Source organism: Seriola aureovittata, chromosome 3 (genome assembly GCF_021018895.1).
Source record: "Seriola aureovittata isolate HTS-2021-v1 ecotype China chromosome 3, ASM2101889v1, whole genome shotgun sequence".
NCBI classification, from domain to species: Eukaryota; Metazoa; Chordata; class Actinopteri; order Carangiformes; family Carangidae; genus Seriola; species Seriola aureovittata.
The window spans coordinates 22,406,181-22,432,079 of NC_079366.1; the positions used below are offsets into that span (position 1 = coordinate 22,406,181).

Below are 25,899 nucleotides of genomic sequence, written 5' to 3' on the forward strand. Positions count from 1 at the left end.
ATTGAGGCTTACATATGCAACGAGAATAATAGCTTTGAACATATTGCAGAAATATAGTTCATTTGATTACATTGCATTGAAAGGCAGTAAATATTTGATTCTGCTGTTGAATCTCTGTTGTAATGTAGGTCAACACAGAAACCCGTGAAATGTCTGGCAATATCAGAGATCTACATTTCATGATTATCACTGTGAAAATTATTGAAATTGTGATTATTCCGCTCTCACATTCTACAACGCATGACTAATGGTGTATTATACAGTATATGGCATGAGGGTATTAGAATTCGCTGGAACCAGGACACTGGCTGCAGCTAGACTATTCCTGACAGTGATGTTAACATGGCGAGAATCCCTCCTGCCTCCTGCCTAGCCCTTAGCTAAACCCAATGATCTCCCATTTCAGAGCGCTTCCTTCCGCTCCACTAGTTCTTCACTGTACAGCTCCTCTCCTCCTCCACTCTTCTCCTTCTCTACGCCTGCATCTCCATCCCTCCTTTTTCCCTTTTTCCACACGTCCGCCAGCCTCAGAGCGCCATACGCCCACACACAGACAGGCTCATGCTCGTGCACACATAGTCATTCACTCTCTCGCTCTCACACACACACACACACACACACACACACACACACACACACACACACATACACATACATGTGCACACGCACAAACACACATCAAGAAAGCTGCTCCACTGGACTATTTAAAAAAACTGCAAATGTTGTATCTGCTTTCACAAACAAACACACAAGGGATACACACATGGAAATCATGACACAAACCAGATGGAGTGGTATAGTGACCCCAGTGACCCCAGTATATGGATTAGGGTTGATGTTAAAATTATGTGCACATTTCAGACTGTGTATATGGTTGCAAGCATGCGCAAGTTTGCATGTCAGTGCATATCAGTCTGTATTTTCCTACATGTTCATCCTGTACTATTTGTTTCTTTAGAAGTATCCAAGCTTTCTGGCATAGACTTTAGTGTTGTTGCAAGGAAGATTGTGTGTTCTGTTTACATGCAGTTTGCTCAAACATGTACATTCTGTGCACTGCCTTTGTTTCATCTACAGTACAGTATTTGTATTTGTGTAGGAACGAGCAGAAGTTGTTTTCTGAGCTAGCAGGAGTAGTGCGCAGTGTGTCTGTCTGGCTGCTGCCAAAAGCCAAGGAACCAAGCTGCAGGAGGAGAGGCAGCAGCTGTAGCCCCACCACTATTTCTGGCTAAATCACATGACCGTTACATAAGCCCATTTTTCTTGCTCTAAAAAACAGTAAACTGCGACACAGGAAATACAACATAGCCATCCCCTTCCCCACCCCCCTCGTGCACACACACACACACACACAACACACACACACACACACACACACACACACACACACACACACACACGGATATACACACTCTCTCACTTGGATAGGCCGGACCAAATGGCAATTCTAAAAAGTCTGGAGCTTTCCTGTCAACTGTTTTGCTCATTCCCGTGAATCTTGTTAATAATTGTTAGAGTGAAATACACTTTATGAGACAGCTGAAGTCAGTAGTGTGTATGCGCGCAACTATGTGTGTGTATGTATCTGAACGGGAGAGAAGTTGTTTATTTATGCACTGTGTGTGCATGCACTCAAATACACTCACACAGCATGTTTACCTCTGAATATGTGCATTTGCTTATCAACCTGCACGTGGCGGGCTTACTGATGAATGTTAATTTTGAGTGTTACCTTGGAAAATGTCTTTTAAACTTGGGGAAAAAAACAACTTCTTTCATCTCTAATGAAAGTGGTTAATTTATTAACTAATATTTTGACTCATACTTCCTTGTGGTTCTTATCCAAAAATCCATCAGTCCTGTTTTTACTGTAAAAACAGTAAATAATGCCAAATCATATCAAGATATTTTTATAGGATCCTCCATGACAAAGATGAAAATTCCTCAGATTGTATTAAATTGTATTTATTGTACTGTATTAACTTGATATAATTCCAGAAACTAAATTCTGGTACAATGCACACTCTGTCAGCATTCTCCTTCACAAGGAAACCCTCAGAGCTCTTTAATGGAGTCCACTCACGTCTACATATAGTTAATGATCTCACAATCTGGCAACAACACGCTGAGTAGTCTATGTTGTCTGTCAGCTCCAGCATACATCAGTTATGAGGAAATTCTTCTGAGAGGGAAATACTCTTTCCTGTAGGGACCCCACTTGAACAAGCGCAGTCTGCCCTGCAGTCCTCCTGCCACCGGCTCAGATACAGTACATCTGCTTTCCAAACAAAACACAGACAGACTTGAGGCCTTTTCTAAAATACTGCCTTTAATGTGACATATTTAAATAGCCACTACACAGTTCTCAGACCCCTGATTGTGTAAATAGCCTCTCAGATACAGTAGCTGACCCACATCAATAATACTAGTGTGACTCACAGACTGGCATTTGGCAGAGGAAGCAAATTTCTTAGTTGCAAGCCGGTACTGCAGACAGAAGATGGAATATAACTAAAGGATATGCTGAAATCTCTGTCAGTCTTATGGATTAATGCCATTTAATCATCCACTCGCAAAGCATTTGGTCAATTCTGTGATCGTCATTCATCGGTATTTATGCAACCTAAATTACATAGCCAAAATACCAAACAACCAAAAGACAGGCCTCTTAGAGATGTAATTGTTGTTACCACTGGGCCAGCAATATGCAAATCACTGCCTTGCAATAGCTCTGCTACTCCAGTTCTTTGGACAACACACAAACAGCTGTGTTGGATGGGGCTCTACACAATTAAGTTTCCCTGTCTGGATCATTATAAAGAGAGGCTGCACAAGTTAAAATAGGATGTAAATAGAAGCTGTTATTTTGTTTACTAATGTCTCCTCTTCTGTAATAGTGTGCTATATCTCAGACAGTTGTCCAGTGCATTTTATTCTCACAAAGATATTCTCCATCTGCTTTCTGTGTACTATACATAATGCATTTATTCTTTATTTAGGCCTCAATATGATATTTGCAAGTGTCTCATGTACAAAAATAGCCAATTATTGCAATGTTTATGATAGAAGCAGTTAGACACTATCTTACAGAACTCTCATCTACAATTCATTATAACTTTATTCCCAATAGTTGCACAACATCAAATTGTTTGCCAAGATATTCAAATATTAATTTGTACAAATTAAAAACATATCATTGATCTTACAACTAGGAGTCAGAAATGAATTTGATTTTTTTTTTTTTTTTTCAAATCAGAGAGAACAGGCAACCGTTAAAACAGAAATATGCCCAGCCCTCCCTACCTCCTTTCTCATGTCTATAGAAACATTACTTGAATGCCTTAAACTCACATTTTGAAGGAAAACAATGTGTTTGGTTTCTTATCTGCTTACACTTTATATAAGATTTTTTGTGTATAGATCAAGTGCACCTGATATGCACATTTAGCGCATACTGGCATCACAGTATAATACCACAACACTCTCCTAGGACTGTATCTGTAACAAACCAATCATCAGTGAAGACACCGATAAAGCCCATCAGATTGGCACAGCTTATTTGGTTGAACACAAAAGGTGTAACCCACTATCTGCACTAGATACTTTTTGCATTGATGTCAAAGAACAAAGGTATCACCAGGGAGAAGGAAGAGATGGAGGTCAGATTATATCCACCGGAGAGCGGTCAGCCCTGCAGGTCAGCCCGGGGCCAGGGGAACTGAGGGCATGGAGGAAGTAGTGTGTGCATATAAGTGAGTTATATAATCATGCACGTGCACCAAACATACAGGGTAGGCCTACCTGTTACTGTAATAAGAGGCTTCACAAGCAATAAAATGCAGTGTATATATTATATTGCTGAAATCATTAGTCCATTAAGTGATTAGTCACTTGACAAGTGTTTTTCTATATTCTTTTATTTTACAGGCAAAAAAAAACAATTTGCAGATTTTTGTTATATAAAAGTAATCATTAGATGCAGTCCTGATATATTGTATGTCCTTGTGTCTATTTTTAAAGCTTTAAGCATTTAAAACACAAATACTGTAAGGGTAACTATCTAGGTATCTAGGTTACATTAGACAGACCCTTCCTCAGGTTGCATTCTCCAACCTAAAGGCCTATTAGCAATGTGGGTCACACATATACTACTTGCACCAAGCTTTGCAGATGTCATTTCTATCTAATGCAGTACACCTGAATTTCTTCACTACTTACGAAGAAATGTGTGCCCATGCATGTGTCTATAGCAAGCTTGTGCCTGCGATGGTGTTTGTATGTTTTATGCAGTTTTTGATCAAAGAACGTCTGATGTGAGACGTGTTGAGGAGCTGGGATGAGGACAACACAAGCTAAATGGCTTCGCTCCAGCAGTTGTTACATGAGCCTCTCTCACACACACACACATAACCTGAAGCATTCACTCCAGCACTGGAGGGAGGAGGCCTTTATTCCTCCGTCCTGATCTAAGAAAGATGTTATTGGATGCCAGAGTTGCCAGTCAAAGCAGAAGCAGTGCGAGACGTGTCCTCAGATGACCTCTCCCACAGAGGCGGTACTGAAGAACAGGTTTTCAGATTGACACGGGCTCCATGGAAACCACGACCCAGTTACATTGGAGAACACAGTGAGGCCATAACAAGGTTGACTAATGTCTTTGTAAGGCTCTTAGTTCAATACGAGACCAGCAAAAACAGCTAGTGAGCTAAAAGCAGTGCCTAGTATTATTACAAAGAGCAGACATGCCAAGCCACTGATGACATGTGAATAATAAGCTGGCGTTCAACTCTTCAAATGCGCTCCACATGGAGTCGTTTATTGAGTGCAGCTGCCTTGTATCAACAAACTAGTCTTTAGTGGATTCAGGAGAGAAGCACATATGAATGCATTCAGCTATTTCCAGTTTCCACATTTCATTAGCGATAACACATTTATGAACTGTTGTTTGTCAGTAGGCATTTTTCTGCAGTGCAGAACAAACATTTATACAGAAGAATTCATTCATTTCAATAGAGCCTATAAATTGACTGCATGTTTGCACCTGACAGTTGAGTCAACAGTAGCAATACAATTGCAAAGCTTGTAAGATTCATAAAAGTTATTGCCCCTCTTCTATGTTTGTTTACTATACAAGAACATCTAAAATGTGACAGTAAATAAAATGTGAGTACAATAAGAGCCACAGCCATACTGTGTAAGATAAACTGCATGACTTGTAGTGAATAGGAGAGCAGGTGGATGAATGTTTCTTTTATAAAAAATAAGTGAGTGTGCATATGTACTGTGTTGTGAATGCTTAAAGAATAAATTGAGGACATTTTGAAAAGCTTACAGCCAGAGTATACTCAGCACTTAATTTGATATTTCTATATATTTCTTGGGACCACGGTGATAAACTTTATAGTGTACAGTTGGCTGTGCCTTCTGGTAGATATGACAAAAATTAAGTGGAATGAATATTCGCCCTCCTGAGGAGGACTATAAGTGCACAGATTTGGAAAGTAAAAGGCTTGTGTGGCCAATAGATATTCCGAACAGATGGTCTACATATAAACCTAAAATGTAGACTTCAAATAATAACTGTGCCAAGCTCCGCGGATGTAAAATAAAGCTACCTAACACAATGACTTGTCATACTTGAATAAAGGGGAAACGAGACCCTCCACAGTCAGAGGATTTCATGTGATTTGTTGATGACTCCAGAATGCTAACTAGCTCTGTAGTAAAGGGCTGTGAGCCAGTTAGTCGTCTAATGAGCTACAGCCGACCGAAAAGTTGTGTCCCCCGAGGCAGGCGGTGCCAAAAGAAATTAAGCATGGGCTGGATTATTCCCCTTGTACAGATGCCCACTCTCTGCATTCTTCTTTTATATCTCATCATACAGAGTCGAAGTTTTTAACTTTGAGAGAAAAGAGGAGGAGAAGGAGGAGGAAATACTGGTAGAGAGGAGGGGTAATACGTCTCCTCACGTCCTAACTTACACCTCTCCGGCGCTCACTGCTGACACATCACTTTCCATCCCTCTCCCTGTCTCTTGCTCCTCCTCTCTTTATCTCTCTGTCTGCGTCTGACTTTTTCTTTGTCCTTCCTCACCCCCTCCCTCGCTGTATCTGTTTCACTGTCCTCTATCTCTCTTCACTTTGCAAAATCCCTCTCTCACTATTTTCATCCTTTGCCTCCCTACACCTTACCTCTCTCCTTCCACCTCAGCGGCAGCTGTGGAGGGGTCAAGTAAGGTAACGGCTTTGCACATCAGAAGGGCGCATGCTTCACATGCAACCTTTAGGACATCACAACACTGTATAGGTTGCCCGTATTACGCTTTCATAGTTTGTACAGTTGCAGTTGTTTGGCTGTTTGGCAGAGAGATACTCATAAAGAGATATGAAAGTAAAGAGTACTGTATTAGATTTCAAGGGCATTACACAATCAACGAGTCAGTATCAGGATAGTCATAATAATATATATAAGAGACAAATACTTAGTTTCGTAGTCATCTAGAAATCTGGGATTTCCAGAGCCTCACTTGACAAGCAGTCACCCAAAATTCAGATCTTTAGCATCTGTCATGGGCTCTTTGCTGGCCACGCTTCAAGCAAGAACAATGGCATGTTTGATTTGATATCCCCAGACACATAAATCTGGTTTCCGGTCTCCAGAATGACAGTGTGTAAATATCATCAAATTAAAGCATGATTTGATTAGAAATGAGTGCAATTCCTCCAATGGCCAGGAAAACACCTAGAGGGCCTAATGGCTGGCTGGCAGGCTTGTTTGCTCGTTTGTTTTTGTTTTTTTTTCTCTCCTACTCGGGGTGTGTAAGAGTGTGTTTTGCATTCAAACACTCATCTAAATGAGTTAGGCCAACGCCTCAGGCAACAGGCACAAAATGAAAAGCACATTATGGAGCTGCTGATTTTCCCCAAGCTAAATATAACATAAAGGGCTGCTGTAGGAGAATTACCTACTGAATGTTTTTTTCTTTCCACGATATGCCACTCTACTATAAATGTAAGGCCTCCTTTTGGTAATTGTAATGATCTTTTGGAAATAACAAATATACAGAAGCTCTACTTAGATTAACCGGTAGTGTGTAACCACCATCAACTATTAATTAATAATTCTTCCAAACATTTGGTGCTGAAAGAACAAGGTGCGTCACTGCTTTCCACCATGCACTTATTTAACTGAGCTTGTCGGACTTTCTTCTATCAAGAAAAAAGTGATTATCTGAAAAATATGAAGATTATCGAGAGAAGTTGTATTTTCACACATTTTCTTAGTGATATGTCCCAGTTGGAAAAGTTGTAAGCTTGTACCACAAATTTAAACTTACTTGGCATAAGGTAGCCCCCACGAACCACTGTTAATAAATTGAGCAGAATGTCTGCCAATAACTCTGAAGGCTGCAGTTGTCAGTTAAGATGATATTGTTTGAAATTATTTGATACTCACTGAACCAATTGTGGGTATTCATTTTGGAATAATCCAATATGAGTTAAAACCTGCTGAATAACAGCATAATACTGGCAGAAGAATACTGGAGAATTGCATTTAGGATTAGAGTTTAAACAACTACTGTGTCACTTTTCTCTGAAGAATAAAAATATTCAGTATGAGAGCAACAAAAGATAATATACGCGAAAGGAGAAAGACATCTTGACCACATTCCCAACACAAAAACACTGCATATAAATAGGGCAAGAGGTAATTAAGCAACACATGACAACACATTTGCAGGATAAAGAAACATGCTGCAAATACAGAAAACACAAGCAATTATAGAGATACACTAGGTTCAATACGATTTCTGGATGACACAAATTGTGATGTCCATGTGATGTCTATATCTAGATGAATATGTTGACCACTCATCATTGATGTTTGAAAATCAGCTATTGATATTTATTTTAGTTTTAACACTCAGATTGCATGTTTACCTAGCTTCAGCCTTTTTCTAATTACTAGCATGTTCGTAATTTTTTTGCACCACCAAAAATCTTTGATCATCAGTACAACCTGAAGCATTTCTCTTTCATTGTGTTTTCTGTATTCACAGTGCATTTCTTTGTGCTGCGTGTTTATGTTTGTTGTTGTTTTATCAGATGTTTTTCATGCATGTGCTTGTTTCTTATTTACTTATTTACAGCATTCATGTCTGGTCAAAGTGATGAAGATGTTGTCATCATTTGCTTGTGATTTCTGAACTTGCGGTGTATTACCGTCTCTCAGCTGCTGTAGAAAAGCTCTAAACAGTGACATCTTGTTTGAACAGGGGTTAATGTCGTACCTTCCACAGCTCTTTTGAAGAAGACTTTGCAGCTTCCACATGTCACGACACCGTAGTGGCATCCTGATGCCTCGTCTCCACATACTAGGCACACTTTGACTGTCGAGGACGGTTGTCTCAGTGGCGAGCTGAAAGGACACACACACGCGGTTTTAGACCAGGCATAAATCAACAAAGAATTTTCAAAAGTCTACAACAAAGCCAGGGCAGAATGTCCCCATCCTCCCTGTGTTACAGCCTGATACACATTGTGAAACATTCTTTGATTTTTACGACCCACAGTACAGTAGCAGCACAATGTGGCTAGCCATAAAGATGTCTGCCAACCAAGAGAGGAGGGCTTTGCACTCAACTGATTTATAGCTTCACCAGGCTTACAGAGATGACAATGACAGAATTATAGAGGAGATTATTTAAATTCAATAAGCACAGAGACATAGAGCAGGATGTCAAATTTAAGTAAGATCCAAAACACTTGTCTGCTCTGGCTTGAGGAAGTGTTGAGTGGTGGACTAAAACAATAAACCATGATAGAGCAAACATTTTACTGTAATAGTCTAAACTGTGCAGCCAGTTTGGGGTCAAAGATCAAAGGTGAGAATCAGTGCCGATGGGTGCTGTGCTGTACTGTAAGTACAGCAGCATGTCGTCATTATTTACTCTGATCTACAACCAACAGGCAACAGAGCTGATGACAGTCTGCTGCACTTCTGCCTGATCCAAGGCATTGTTTACTTTGGCATCGTTTGCTGCTTTCACCACTGACTGATTTCTACAATTATATGACCATTACAGCTCAGGATGTACAGTATGTTCTTACTGATGCAACGCTAAATGAGACAATTAGTTAACAGTTGCAGTTTACCTATTCATGCAAGTGTGGTAATGGGTGTTAAAGGTCAAAAGTAATCGACAATATCTGTTTATAGTTAATCTGTTATGAATCCAGGTACTAAAGCGAAACACTACCATGTTTGAAGAAGCAAAAAATACATGAGTGCACTCAAAATAGGGATGGACAATGTTACCTACAATCTATATTATAATTTATCAACTAAACCTTGATAATCATAAATGTAACAATAATAATGCAACTTTTTTTGCCACATGTAGGCGTACATTTGAACGAATATTGGATTGTTTGGTGGCCATTTTTTAACAGTGTCTACAACATATTTTTTCTCGTGGCCCCGTGCACAACAAGGCACAGCTCTGCCACTCTGCCAGTGCCCCGGTCGGCTCTCCTGACTGGGATCATAATCTACTGTAGGTAATATACCGACTATATATGAGTACCTCACACAACCCGACGTCAAAAAACCTGATTTGTCCCTGTAATGGAGATGTAAGTCAGAATATGGGGTTAGAGAAGAAATTAAGGAAATTTAAAAAGCTGAATAGGGTACTAAATACATTTCAGTATGAAAGCTGACATGGTTTCATCATTTTGTAGAACAGCTTTGCTCCGTGGAGGAGAGCACATGACATGTAGCTTAATGGTGTGAATAAAATTGTAATAGGCTCATTATATTAGGGTACGCTACTTATTTCTGCTACTTGTTAATGGAATGACACTGAATCAGGTGGCTCTCACATATAATAAAAAATGATACATGTTTACGTTTACATTTTGAGTGGATTCAAAGTTGCATGCATTTAAGGTAAGGTCTGTACACATCAGATCGAAAAATTCGGATGCGCACTATAATATTTCATAAATTTCCCTTCATGCACATAAACACAAACACTCACAAAGAACACAACATGTAGATGGGTACAAAGAGAGAACACCTTGTATCAAAACATTAAAAGTGGCCTCAGCTTCCCCTTCTTTTCTGTGCTAATTACCTCTCTCCCATCTCAATCAATAACATGCAAGGTGATTGTCTGGTTAACATTCTCCTTACATCCTTCATCAAACCAGCTGCCAAGCTCTCTCTCTCTCTCTCCCTCCCTCTGTCACTGTGCCTCACTCTCTCTCTCACGCACACACATTTCCTCCAGGGGACTTGCTGGAAAGGGGTACAGCAACAGCACACTCAGATACAATCAGGACCACTGATCTAATTCCCTCTTGTCCATCTACACACACATTCAATTTGTTAGGACGCTTAGAGGAGTCTCTGGTGAGGTGTTTGTCTGACTAGATCTTTCTGGCACTGGGCCCCATGGTTTCAGCTAATGCAAGTGTGTGCATGTGCAAATCCAGTCCATGTCAAGGTGTGTTTTTCAGCATGTTAATCTACTGAATATTCCACTATACATTGGCCTTTCTCGCACCATGACAAAGCAGTGTTAACAAGATAGATGATCCACTGCAAGAAAAACAGCCCAGCAAAGTTTAAGGCCAAGAGCAACACAAGCAGCATATGAAAGGTTCCTCTAAAATATGCCTTGAATATCAAGTCAGTGGTCAACGCTTTAATAGTGCTGCACATTAAAACCTTGTCGCTGTGCACCAGTGTGCCTGCCTGCTGGTCCACCAACAAGGTGACTTCCCCTCCCTCAGAGAATTATATAGGTCATTCACTCTGTCTGCTTATGAAACCAGAGCAGACAGGCCAGGCTGCACTGACTGTGCACCAATGGCTGCCAGTAGCCCAAAACTAAACACAAGCGAACAGACATTCCCAAATCAGGCTGTTTCAGCAGAGATATTAGCCTACCATTTGTCAGCGTACGGTATGTGCAAGAATAATAATGGAAATATGTTTTAATGAGCTTGAAAGAATAAATGAATGACAAGCAACAGAGTTGAAATCAAAATGGGGACAGTGTGGTTAAGTAGTGCAGCATTTCTGACCACTAGGCCACGAGGACATGCCAAGTCAATTTCCTTTTTTGTTTTGCTTGTCATTTTCACGGGTTGAAATATTCTGAGGTCGCAATTTATGTCTGTTTCAATGAAGGCTTAAATGATAATGTACCACTGAAAGTAACATCTTGTTAAGGCCAGCAGTTCACACTGTTAATACCTGCCTGGAGAACCTAGTGCCACCCTTCATCACATACTGAAAACACAGCCACAGAGCAGAAGAAGCAAATTTGCAGAGATAATGCTGACTGACTACAGATGACTTTTGGGGGGTAAGCTGTACTGTACAGTATATTAACACAAACAATGTTGTTCTACTTGATCCTTAAAGATGAGACATTTTTCATTTTTGCAAAAAATAATCTAATATCCCTACCAGTATCTGTAAAATAATGACTATGACTGTTCCCACAAAAGTACTGCAATAGTGAGTAGGCTACTTCTGTGAACTGGGTCTGTGACTTTTTTTTTTTTTTTCTTGACCCCTGTCTTCTCTATTTCTGGGTACAGTCTCAGACTAACTCAATGGGACTGACTGCACAGATCAAAGGTTTCATTCTTCGCTCCAGTTGTTGCTTTTTTCCCTTCCTACAGAAACCCCAGGGCAGCGGTTTCATTGTTTTCAGTGTCCTTTCATCTTTAAAGATAACACACAAAGCTAACAACTGATTTAGTTGCTGTTTATTTCCCATGAGGATACAGATGAGTGCGAGTACACAATGCCTGTTTCTTCCCACCAAAATGTACAAGCAGAAATTTGTATCTCTTACTAACTCTTGCTGCCCCCTTTGCTGCTTCACAGATCAGCATGCTGCTTAGGGAAAGTATTAATGAAATGACATAAGCAAAAGAAATGTGCAAGTTTGAAGCCAGACAAAGCCCACTGTGCCCACTAAAATGTGTGAGGACAAACCACAGGACAGATGTTTGGGCTCAAATTGGCTTCATGCTTTTCTACAAGTAATTTGGATGTCACACTGGGAGAATTCTCTAAATGGTTCAAATATCTCCACCCTCTCTCAGCTGCGGAAGGAATTCTAAATCAGCGAGCAATAAGACCAGAAAGGATGGTTATTTAAGCCAAAGATTTATCTGAATCCGGAAACACTGCACCTTGTAATCACAGCAGTCAACTGAAGCTGCTCTCTCTCTCTCACTTTATCTCTCTCTTAATCCATTAACTATAAACAGGTCAATATGGGTCACAAGAAAAGGTCAGAAGTCAGCTGAGCGTGGCATAACTAGAGCAATTAGTTGCCATAGAAACGCAGCATGAAGTTGAAGAAAACTGACAAATTAGAGATATAAAGGAAGTCAAGGGGGCCGTAGTTATTCTGAGGTTATCAAGATAACATCATTATGGGTGAATAATGGGCCATGAGAATGGCTGTATGATGGAGGACAGCAGGGCCCACGTGGTAAGACTGAACCCTGTGACCCGCACAAAGTACATTAGTATGACGGAGTCAGTAAGCAAGCAGCTGAACCACAGAGAGAGTTTTGTTGTATAGAAAAACAATGTCCTCCTCATGCATGTAACGCTGTCTGCAACACACACACACACACACACACACGAAAGATCTGTGTACTGTACTGTATTTACACTGCTATAGAGCCGCCCACTGTAAAGATACATTTGTGTGTGTGTGTGTTTGAGTAGACACACTGACTCGTTCATTCTAGAGGCTGTTATCACAGGGATAGTTCAGACAAGTACCACAGCCTCCCTGAACCTGCCCTTCATGAAAGAGAAGCATCCTTGACTCTGACAAAAAAAAAAAACACAGCTTCCACGGTACAGTACCTCTCTACAGTCTGGCCTACAATATTTATGTAATACACACCTTGGCATGCTGAAAAACCTTAAGCTAGACCAGTTCAAAGAATATTTATGTAACACACAACTTGGCATGTTGGAAAGGTAAAGGTAGATTAGTTTAAACAAGCTAAGGGAGATGGAGAGAGAGAGAGGGAGAAAAAGAGAGAGGACAAAATGGCTTACATAACCATGAGCAGACAGTATAAACATTAGGTTGACACCCACTCACCGCCTCTCAAAGGGAGAGAGGTCTTATGGGTAGTGTTAGAGAGCCACCAGGGATTTATTTTTCCGGTGAAGGTGACCCTGGCATTGGGCAGAGTACCTGAGTATACAGAAATATGAGATTTCCTCTTTGGCAGGTTTGTGTTACACTTTTGTTAAGGTTACAGTATGATCTACTCTGACCGGCTGTCTCATATGATTAAGAAAAAGTGTATAAACTTAAACTGTTGTGCTTTAGGAGAAATAATCATTTTCTTTTTCAAAGTGAATATTTTTACCGGTGAAATACAATGGATAAAGACTTAAAGCACAAGGCAAATGAAACATTTTCACCAAAAATGTAAAATGTAGTTCACCACAGAAATGGCAAATTTGCTGTCTGATCGAGTCTGGTATCCCGGCTGTGATTGCATTCCTTGTTTTAAATTCCAAGCTGTTGTGTTGTCTCCCCTCCAAGGCTTATGCCGACAAACTTCAAGTGACCTTCCCCATGACAGCAAATCATGATTATCTTTCTATAAATCCACTGTTTTGAGTGTAAACAAAGAAATGAGACAAGTCAAGAAATGCACACACACTCGCACTTGGCCCTCTTGAGGGAGTTGCTAGAGGCTAGGTCTATGGGCTGACACAGACTACAGTATCATTGAGATCTACACACAGTACCCAGTTTGTACTCAACATGTCTGAAGCTGTACCTGTCTCTAAATCCCACAAACAACTATAAACATCAACTTCACTCTTTGCTGAACTTTCACCTTTTCTTCTGTATGCTGCAGCAACTGAATGGCCCAGGGGCTTTATTGAGACAGTAGATACCTTCAGGGCAGCACAAGTGAAACTCAGCTGCTTATACCCTGCCGGTACTGTTTGACCACTTTAACTTATCCCAAATCACTCACTGTCTTACATAGTGAATTAAATGAAACACCTGAGATATTTTGGCTAGTGGTAAAGCATGCAGGCATGAATCTCAGGGAGATGTGGCAGGGTGTTATTATCTGGTGGGGAGGATTATCGTGGCTGGAAACTCCCGTAATTCATGCCTGTCAAGGGCAACGAGGGACTGATCACATCCATACAGTATAAAATTAGGCCACTGCGTGCCCAAAGCTTCGTTCATGGTTTCTGTGCAGCACAACATACTTAAACTCTGTGTGAATGTTGATAAGCTATTAATGAATACTAGTGTGCACGTTTTTCATGCTTTGGAAAAACTCCACACATAAGCTCCAGAACTTTAGTGCAGCCATATTAGAATTCTGCTTTTTGCATAATGCCACAATAAGAAAAATAATCAGTTCCTATACAGTTTATGAGGTCAACACGCCCACTTGCTCATTTCTGACCACATGCAGTCTACAGAGTTTATTTACACACAAAGCATGAGCCAGGCCAAGGATCTCTAATACCTCAAGGAGCTCTTTTGGAAATAATGTATCTGTACAAGACTGAGAAGGAGGTTTATGTGTGTAAATCCTACACATTAGCTTGGTTACCTCAAAAACTTCCTCCACTCACAGAGACATTTTCCAGAGCTGGAAGTTGTCATATGCCACAAGAGTTGGACAAAACATCAACCACCTGCCAAGTGGGTGAAATCCAACAGCCCTGTGAAAAATTTACATGTAAGCTGAACACATTAAAATACAAAACAACACCACTACAGTCTTTACTATGCTTAATTTATCCTCATAAAACAATCCTGCTATTCATTTATGCAGCTGTGTAGCAGCCTTAACAAATCTTCTTGTCATGTCCTGCAGCACTGTTTTGATCGACTGTACAAAAGTGCCTTTACTGCCTTTTAAGAACCTAAGTACTCACGTGCTTCTCACACTGATCTGTTACTGATCCCAAAAGTTTCTGATTTTAGCACCAAGTTTCTGAGATCCTTTGCTAAAAACAGAAGCAGCCAAAACAACAGCTGGGAACACAGTTCAGCTGACATGTTGAGAAATACATTGTTGGGCATCAGGTTGATTTCCAGGCATGGGAATGAGAGGAACCATGCAAACAAGAGGCTGGTGTTAAATACAAAATGTTCAACACATGAAGGAACATGAAATACCAGTTCAGTGACTTAAATCACATTTCTCTCCTGAACATAAACCTACATGATGACAACAAAAATAAGCACAGTAGTTGGCTCAAATCTAACTAAATACACAAAAAGGAGGCTGTTTTCACCACCTTTGTGAAACATGGCTCAAAATTTACTCTAATCTAGCTTCCCGCCACGAAGATAAACACAAATGGACCACTTCAAAGCTACACTGCTAAAACTGGTTTTGTTATAGATGCAAATCCTTTGATTTCAGTGGCATGGATGAACTCTAGACCTGGCCTCTCCTTGTGTTCATGTTTCAACTCTATTTACTGCTTACTTTGCTTTCTCCCACTAACTCCATGCAATACCTGGCTCCTTACAAATGTGTCTGGTTGCCTGTGCAGCAGGTCACCTCCAAACTCAGCTTAGAGGCCCTAGGACATAGAGAAAAACAAATCCCTGGAGAGGGAGATTATCTTTAAGGGATCAGCCCTGACCTGAGCCACCTCCATGCCACACACTCTTTACCTCGGTTCTCCTCTTTCTAGCAACAGTTAGCACACAGCCAACTCTGTTTACACTTACCTTTTTAAGTAGAAGAAGGGTCTGGTCAATAAGATTACAGTATACAGAAGGTGGATGTTTAATTGCTAAAACCTTAAAAACTAAATAATCTAAATGTGTGAGACCAGAGAAATTAAATGTGCCAAAAAACATCTCATTCAAAAGGCGACCTTTTCCTTTCCAGTGTGATTCAAAAAGGCCTCAATCTGAATGTAGGTTAATGTACACTGGCGCTGACACATGTTGCCAGCAACCCTACGCATTAGCTGTCACATGCGATTATCCTCACCACCCACCAGTCATTTACAATTCTGCTGGGACATACATGGAGGAAGAGCAGGCAGCACGTCCAATGTGAGCAAAGGGGAAACACTGCACACACGAATCATACTAGATTAATATACATAGTGAGGGCTAAAGTTAGCTATCGGGCTGACGGACCTGCCTGGGGTGTTTATTGTATGTATAGTTAATAGTCAAGTGGTTCACTGAAGTCACAGGGTATGAAACCACAACCTCAAGAAGTGGGCTGTACAGAGGAGCCAAAGCCAAGTCTCTGGTTGGCTAAGATCCAGGTGGTTAGCACCACGGCAGCACATTCTGCATGTTAGCTCCAGAACTGCTGAGAGCTGCTCTCCAGTCAGCCTCTCAATAGTATTTGACAGGTTCAACAGCAGAAGAGCAGTCGTATACCCAGCTAGAAGTCCTGCCTCTGCTCACCCACTTAGCTCAAAGTGCTGCTGACAGCATCAATCAGGAGCCAATCAAGTAATGAACAAAAACCTGTTGATGATGATATCACCTATACAACTATAAAAATGTGGGTCTTTAGATGGTTTCTGCGTGGTGTTTTTGCACTTTCTATCATTCAACTAAAGTATCTGCAGATAAAAAGTCCAATGTAGCAGGTTAAAATGGTTAAATTGTTCAAAGCTGTAGTTCTGTATATTCTGTAAAAAATAACATGTTTAGGGATTGGTTCAGGTTCAACAGGATTATGACTACAGTTTGTCCAGCAGCATGAGGCTTTCTTATTGTAAAGCTTGACATTATTTTCCTAAAAGGTCAAGTTTAAGATTCTGACCTCACAAGTACAAAATGTCCCACACATGCAGCACAAAATGCAAAAGAGAAGAAGGTTAGCGGGCAAAGATGTGCGCAGGTACACACACACACAGAGACACACACTCACGTTGGGCCAAACTAAATGTGTCTGTGCAATGACCTTTTTCAAATTCAGTGTGTTCACCTCCAAAGGATTAAAGGCCCAGATGGCCACTGGATGAACAATGCAACACCTGCTGAGGGACATAGTGCAATTAGGTTCTCGTAAAAAACTAGTGCAAAAGGGGAAAACCTCAGTCTACACAATGAACTATCAAAGGAGCACATATACAGTATGTATTGACTAATCTAACTCATAACCAAAGTTTAATCCAAGCTTTTAATCTATACCAGATCTTAAATCAATGTTTGTCCATTCAGTAGACAATGGATATCAATAGTTTTCTGAAATGTCTCATTGTAAGGACAACAATATTTTATCTTTCCACTTTAGGCTGCACTGGCATTGTCATCTGAGCAGGTGCAATCCAACAAACTAGATCAACATTTCTCAGTTTCCTAATTTCAGACAAAGCACGAATCCCTTGAAATTTGACCAGATTGGCCTTAACAAAGAGGAAACAGAACTACTGACTGATTTCAGTTAGCACTGCTTTCCTCTAAAGGAATACAGAGACCTGAATTCATCTACAAATCAAGCGCTGCAGCTAGATGGAGATAACATGTCTGTTACTCCTGCATATCTATCTCTTGCACCTCTGTCAAGGTATGTGCCATGCCTTGACCATCTCCACACAATGCCCAGACTTGCCTTAACACCAAAGTCTTTTTTTATGTGTTGCACAAAGAGACGTGTTGGCTGTGTGCAGAGAGAACGAGGAGGGGGAGTCGGGGAGAGACAAGAACATAAACATCAAGAGGGAAAGGCTGTTTTTTATCAACTGTTCACCTCTCACTCATCCCTCTCATCATCACGTACTTATATGTGACACATATTGTAGCCGAAAACACAATTTCCTTTTCAAAACATGAGGTTAAAAATAACATCAGTCATCATAACCTTGGCTCAGGTGAGAACTGCCTCACAGGTATGGCTGACTATTGATGTATATTTAATGGGGTGAAAGATATGCAGCGGTGCATGTGGCTGCCCTGACAGAGCGGGCGCCCATGTCACCTTTTGGGCTGGCCACTTCCAGGGATGTCAGCACTGGTGAGGCAGACTGGAGGAATACAGAGAATAGGGGGATAGAGGACAGAGTGAGCCAGGACTAGGTAGTAAGCAAAAGGAAATATTTAAATTCTATTCTCCATAGACACAGACTTCTGCTGGCAAATTCTGTCGGGCTTCACTGTTATGCATGAAATCATACAAAACTCTTTGTGTCATTCATTTGGATAATCATATGAATGCTAAAAAAAAAAGATTATCAAATGTCCATCAACGGAACATTAATCAACAACTGTAATGAATGATTACATTACATTATTTATGACAAACATTTGTAGATTGTCCCTTCTTCAGTGTGAGGATTTGTAATTTTTCTTATTATTATCTTCATATTATAATCTAAATCCCTTTGGGCTTTTTAACTCATCTTAGACAAAATAAGGAATTGAACAGCTTCCTGGTGGCTTAGTGATTAAGATGCACATGATGTAACCGCATCGTCCAAGGCTCAATTCTGGCAACTACACATACAAATGTCACATGCAAAATTAAACTGGTGTTCAGTTACACCGAGCTGCATTCAGGGACCTCTGTTGTATGTCACACCTGTTTCTCTGTAATGGGCATTTGTCTTTATTTATTTATTGTTGTGTTTAATATATTAAACTATTTATCATTAAACTAACAGAATAATCAATAGCTCCAGCAGCTCTTTGTTAATTATTTTATTTTCTTAATTAACTGATTGATTGAATTATCAAAAAAATGTCAGAAAATAGTGAAAAATGCCCACCACAATTTCTTGAAACCCAAGGTGACTTCTTTAATCCAGCTAACAGTCCAGATCGCAAAGACAAAAGCAGCAAGTGGTCACAGCTGGACCCACTGAATCTGTTCTTGAAAAATGACTTTAACAATTAATCATTTGTTAAAATAGTTAAGCTTCTGTCCGTTAACTAATCCTTTTTTATAAACTAATTGTTTCAGCTCTACTTCCAGTCGTAGATCATATCACCGCAATATAATTCCACTGAAAGATGATAAATAATATTTAATTACTGCCCAGCCTTACTTCCATATATCCTCATAGATGCTACCTGCTTTATCATACTCACAGCAAAGAAGAACTGTAATATCTACCAAGAAATGAGTGTAATGCACTGCTTAACACGCAGTCATATGACTCTACTGTCCTTGTCCTCTTTCTTCAGGCTAGCAGTCACATGTGCACAAATATATTCATCAACATACAGTTACAGGCACATGTACTCACACACATATATATGTACCATTTCCATCCATGTTATAATTCCCTTCACGTTGCACTTTTAATAAATCATAACATCAGGCTTTGCCACTAAGACGCCCTGTTCAAATAAAACATTCGCCCAACCAAATACTCCTGGGGCTCAGAATATCTCCCACATTTTCCATCTGAGGGAAATACTGTCGATTCAGAGGTTTCTCTACTTCCTCTCTCTCTCTGCTGCTCTTCCCCTCACTGCCTTGTGTACACACTACATCTCATTGTTTGAGGTGTATGAAACTCTGAAGATTAGGGTAAATACATGACATGTTCAGCTCATCGTATAAATATTTAAGAATGGGAGAGAGGTCTCCGGTGGAGAAGGGAGGGGAAGTGTATGTACAGTATCTTATCTGAAAGGTGGATGAGGGTGTTGGTTTTGCTATTATGATGACTGAAAATAAAGAAGTAGAAATTAAATCTGTTTTCTGGATCTCTTGCTTGAAGGACACTACTCATAGTCCAACCTGAGTGGATTTTTAAAAAATATTTTCATTACTTTTAGCCCATGGAGATTGAATCAGGAACAGGAGTTTAGCCCATGGAGATTTATACAGTGAACAAAGGATTCCCTATTGAAACGCGGGTTTTGTGCAGGAGAAAAGCAGCTTGTAGCTCTACATTTTCTATCTATTCACTGTTCTGCTTCATGTTGCGAAACCTGTCAGCGCTAATGAGTAGCTTTATAGGAGGAAATAGAGCGTAATTAGTTTTTTCTGAGCGATGCAAAGGGTGGAATTGGGAGAGACGTCTGTCAATCTCCCATCAAGCATATACTTTCTCTACAAAACCCTGACTGGCACACTACATCCAGATTTCTGACACCATGTACTGTGTAGCACATTGATGGCCTCTCAACGTGCCACTGACTCCTCTTTATGTACTCTGCCCTCAGGGCCTGTCTGTCCACAGAGGCTTTATAGGAGAAAGCCTGTCATAACAGCCATGTTAGTGTGTGAAGCATGCCCATTTCACTGGGATCCATGGCCAAAGCATACAAACTCTGGTTACTGTAAATTCCGAAGAAGTACCAGTCTGCTCTGAATAGATCTGTCACCACCAAAACCCCTCAGGAAACAGAAGTCATAATTTCCATTTAACACCTACTGCTCCTACACATACATGTTACGGTTTATAGCTTTAGTCACGTAAAGTACTACATATTTAAAAGAAGGATATTTTGTGTTTTATAGCCTGAAATAATGAAGCCTCATAAATCCAAAAAGGTCCAAACCTGATGGCCTGTTGCTGTGCTGTGGATACATCACCTTTACCGTTTAAGATGAAGGATTCTCATCTGGTGTAAATCAATCAGCGATTGTCTGACCCCACTGGACGGACTAAGAAACAGGGTTTTGTATGCTCTGTTTATATTTTTTTCATGTATGGATTTTATTTGTGTCTCTGTGGCTCCACTTTTTCTAACTTGCGATCGTCCTCAGCAAAAGCAACATGATTTCCTGGTCAGAAAATCCACAAAATTACATTATTTAAAACAATATTTAAAGGATACCTTACATCGTATAAGTTTCTTAGTAAAACAACACTGTTTTCACTTTGTCACACCATTTGAGCTGCTTCTCTACAGATTCTTTTCCTGCTGATTTGATTCAACCTTCCTCTTGTGCCACCTTTTTTTTTTCTTCTTTTTTTGTTGTTGTTGTTGTGGGCTAGCTCTGGCATGCTGCTGAAAGGTTCTTACCCCAGCTGCTGCTCTTTCACCGTGCCTCTGTAAACACTCCTGCTTCCTCAGCCATTTCGTTGGAGCCTCTCTACTCCTTCACGTTGTCCCTCTTTTCCAAAACACACACACACACACACACACACACACACACACACACACACTGCGTGCATTATCCCTGTAATCTTTGCCTCCTGCTGAGCAACTTCTTCTAATTTATGTGGATTAAAGCCATTTGTTGCAGAAGGCAAAGTGTTCCATCGTGGAACCAAACATCAACATTAGCCTCATGCTGGAGACTTACAGCTTCTATTGTACACCAGAGGCATTTAAAAAATCCATACATGTTTAGTCGAACTGTCTCTTTAAACTCATTGCACCCCAAAGCCTTTTGTGCCAGGGTTGAACGTACAAAGGACTGTTTGAAAACTTGTTTTTGTTGTGATAGCATCAGTTGTTATTAACGAGGAGCAAATGCTGCGTAAATGAATCTGTCTGAGCTCCTCGCCCTCGGCCATCAATCAGAAGTAATACACTCACTGCTGATTTAATAGGGTTAGAATGGCTGCGGTACAATACTATAATGCTACATGTCACTCACTGAAAAATATTTGTTCACTGGGCCCATTCTGTATTCTATTGTCCTCTTTCCTTACCTGCGTTTGAAACCCCGACGCACACGGAAGAGGAGAGAGCAGTGAAAGAGTTTAGCCATTCCTTGCAGCCACAGCTTATGAAGCTTTTCCAACAGTCTCTCACCCTAGGGAGCCATTCTAGTCACGCCAGATCTATCCAGAGAGACAACAGTGGACTAACAGTGAGCATAGGATGTTATTTCAGGTCTGTCTGTGCAGCATTAGCATGTATTCCCTTGGTCTTTGGCCAGGGTAACAAGAGATTCAATTTCCCCTTTTCTGGTCCACTGAAATCAATTGGCGCAGTTAGCAACAGCAGAGTGTGAATGATACAGACTAATTCTCTTGGAGAGGGAGGTTAATGCAAAGAGCACAAGGTCAGTGCATTTATAAAGGTAACTTTGGCTTTGCTTGTGACTTTCAGTCCCGTTTTTTTTCCTCTGTCTTTTTCTTTCTCTCACATGAACACACACAGCCGCAGAGTCCCTTAGTGGTTTCTTTCTCCTTCGCTCGTTCACTCTCCCCTTCTCCCTCTCTGTCTCCTTCTCTCTCCCACATAGGTTATCTCACACAGTCTGTCTTGCTCTCTGCCTTTTCTCTCTTTCCCACTTTTCTTCCCTTTTTCCCTTCCCCTCTTCTCTCACTCCTTTCTGCTTGCTAAGGAAGTGTCTCCACACATCACAGGGGCTCAGAGAAAGCTGTGCTGCAATAATTGGATTATTGAGCAATCGGCAAACAAACATAAGACACAAAGCACAGGATCAATATGGAACGCTTGCATCATTTGAGGTGGTCAAAAGCAATCAAAGTACTAACAGTGAATTAAGCCGTCAAACAACTTGCTGTTCAGGATTAGTGAGTTTAAGAAGAAATTGTGGTGAGATGTCAATAATTGCTTATTAGACATCAAAGGAATCTTTCCTCCACACAGACTCTCTCTGTCCTACTCAGTCTGGTGAATTTGGATGAATGTATGTTGCCAGGCTTAAACTGAGCCCTGCAGTGAACAACACAGTCTGTCTGTGGCCGGTGAAATAGCTTTGGGTTTCTATTGTGTATTAATGTCCAGATGGACAGTTGTGTAGTAATCTGCTGCGCTTCCTGTTTACAGCCAGGTAGTGCTATAAACCGTCTAAATATAACAGTGGCCTCATTTAAAGGCAGCATAAAATGAGGGTGTGTAAACGGAAAGGTTTTTTGTATTGTAATGTAGTGAACTGATTAAAATAAATTTCCTGTACATTTTTAGTAGGGTTTCAACTAAGGGTAATTGATTTGAATATGTTCCTTTTTCCTCAATGTAGGTTTATATTCAGTTCAGTTCAGCTTTGACTCATTGATAAATAGAAAACCGTCTTGACAACGCTGACGTTTGAGGGAACCAAGAGCCAGATTGGGAGAAGCTATTGTGGCTTATTAGCTGTGCTGCAATATCCACTTTTATTTAATCCTCCACTGTTGGAGTTTAAACTGGTCCACAAAAGAAGAATAGTTAGTGGACTCGAGTTGAATGAATCAGCTTTTGAATGAACCGTGTGAATTTATTGTCCTGTTAGCGCCCAAAGAGACTGTTATCTCGCAGCGCTTTTGTTCTCTTTAAATAACCTTTTATTGAGTAAAATGATGTACAATCCTGAGAAACAAAATGCCAGACTAAATTGCCCAATAAACTGAGAACACAGGGAATCTCAGAAAGCTCTTGTGACTGACTAGCGCTAGCTTGTTCTTAACTGGCTAGTATGTTAGCAGTTAGCTAAAGCCACATATTGTCAGGAACACCTGAATGGATGAATTTTTCTGTCAATTACTGGTGTGACAGGGCTTTACAAAAACCAGCAAGTATAAATAAATGGTCGCATTTAACCCTTATGCCCTCCTCAAATTTACTACCCTCTGGACACCCTCGTGGCCAAAAATGTACACGCACAAAAAACTGCTTTTAAATCATCATACATCAATATTTTTTTTAAATTTTTTTTCATAAATCAAATAAACAACTTCAAACGTGCTCAAAACTACCAAACATTCTATCATTTTAAGGATTTTAACCCTTTAAATGCCAGTTTAATTCTTTGCATTATTTGATTATTTATTACAAACAAACACATAAAACTAATTATTTTCCATATAATAAATAGTAGGGGGATGAGGCTTTGGTGGTGATTAGAGTCTTGGATATGTCAAAGATTAGCAACAAAATTGATTTGATTGCATTAGTATTTTTTACGTAGTGTCAGATTTAAAATTTACTACCCTCTGGACACCTTCGTGGCCAAAAATGTACACGCACAAAATCTGCAATAAAATCCTCATACATCAATATTTTTTTCTGCTTTTTTTTCATAAATCACTTGAACAACTTCAAACTTGTTCAAAACTACCAAACATTCAATCATTTTCAGGATTTTAACCCTTTAAATGCCAGTTTAATTCTTTGAATTATTAATTATTTATAAAAAAAACCCACCAAAAAGTAATTATTTTCCATATAATAAATAGTAGGGGGATGAGGCTTTGGTGGTGATTAGAGTCTTGGATATATCAAAGATTAACAAAAAAATTGATTTGATTGCATTAGTATTTTTTATGTAGTGCGAGATACTCCCTCTGGACACCTTCGTGGCCAAAAATGCCCCATTGACTTCCATTAAAACCACATTTTTTAATCTCACTGCCATTACAGTATAAAACCATGCATTCCATTATGTCAGTGTTTCATTTTGAAGAAAAGTAGTGATATTTGACATTTTTACTGTATTGCACCATATTCAACCATTTTCCCATTGTAGGCCAATGCATGAAATTCTTGTATTTTTACCTGTTATATTATGGAGCCATGTGACTACCAGGGGGCCCCAAGAGTTTCTTTTGTGTGTGTGTGTGTGTCTGTGTGTGTGTGTGTGTGTGTGTGTGTGTGTGTGTGTGTGTGTGTGTGTGTGTGTGTGCAGGTGTGTGCAAATCTGCAAGCACGCACTGATCATTTCAGGGGTGAAAAAAGGGCGTCTTTTGAGGGATGTGTTTCATGTGTCTTAGGCCGATGCATGAAATTCTTGTATTTTTACCAGTTATATTATGGAGCCATGTGACTACCAGGGACCCAGATTTTCAGCCCGTACTTCGCTGGCTTGCTGGGCATGTACTGCCGGAATTTGCAGCGGCCTCTGAAGTAGGGTTGTCCCAAACGATTATTCTTTAAACGATTAATCTAGCGATTATTTTTTCGATTATTCAACTAATGTAACGATTATTTTTTCATTAACCTAACAGTAATTTCGCTGCACCAGGGTGTTTCCTCTTTATTTGCTCGTGCATGACTGTCGTGCTAGAGTGATATGCCAGATGCACTTTGCAGAGTCTGCAGACTAGCGCACCGTTGGTGTCCAGATTAAAGTATTCCCAAACTCTGGAGGACCGTGTGCGAGGCTTTTTTGCCGCGTGTTGCTCCACACGCTTTGTCTTACTGCTGGTAGACGCCGCCATGTTGTTCAAATAGATTACACAGACGCAAATCATTCACGTAGTCACTGACTTCAATTACATCACTGCGTTGTCCTAGTCCGTGTGCTGCGCTTGTATCCGGATAAACCAAAGACGATGGATATAAACGATTCCATTAGAAAGTTCCGGTTTTGTTCTATGAACATTTACCCTGTGAGGTTTTACATGACGCGTCGACACTAAAATTCCACGTAGAATAATTTTTATAATCGACAACGTCGATTACGTCGGATAATCGTCCCAGCCCTACTCTGAAGGTTACGAGCAGATGTCGTCCCCTGGATTGAACAGGAGTGGGAGGCGCTGTGTCCACTTGTCCCACATATTCCAGAAAGCAGAAAACTTTGTGTGGCTTGTGTCGAGAAGGATGGGTGAGTCGGCCATCGAATCGGAGGCTGGCGCTTATCATTTGAAATCGTTTGTGGGACATGGTGGCCCTGAGGACTGGTCTCCCACAGGCTGTGGGTAGATTCCCCTTTGGACCGGTGCACACCTGCCAGGATGAGAAGTCCCATGTACGCTCAAATCTCTTGTGCATCCATATCACTCCATCCTGACACAGAACGCCTCCCCTGTAGATTTGTGTTTTGCAAAATCAGCTGGATCATGTCAGGAGTGAAGAAAAGGGCAAAAGAGGATGCCACATCGTGGATTCTTGATATGGCATATCTCGTGGGCTCTGGCATCATGCCAGGGGTGGGTGCCTGAATGTAACGCAGCATCTAGGCATGAGATGAAAACCAGACTTGCCTGTTCTTCGTTGTAACTCGGTGTTAGGAT

The 25,899-nt window shown here is 40.4% G+C and overlaps 1 protein-coding gene across 2 annotated transcripts in view; it reads right to left on the bottom strand.

The window, feature by feature from the left end:
* The window catches only part of nr3c2 (nuclear receptor subfamily 3, group C, member 2), a 78,848-nt gene that overhangs the window by 23,072 nt on the left and 29,877 nt on the right, over positions 1-25,899 (bottom strand). For both annotated transcript variants that reach the window (XM_056371218.1, XM_056371219.1), the window contains exon 3: positions 8,291-8,418. In XM_056371218.1, coding sequence (XP_056227193.1) covers positions 8,291-8,418 — 128 coding nt within the window. The remainder of the gene's footprint in view (positions 1-8,290; positions 8,419-25,899) is intronic.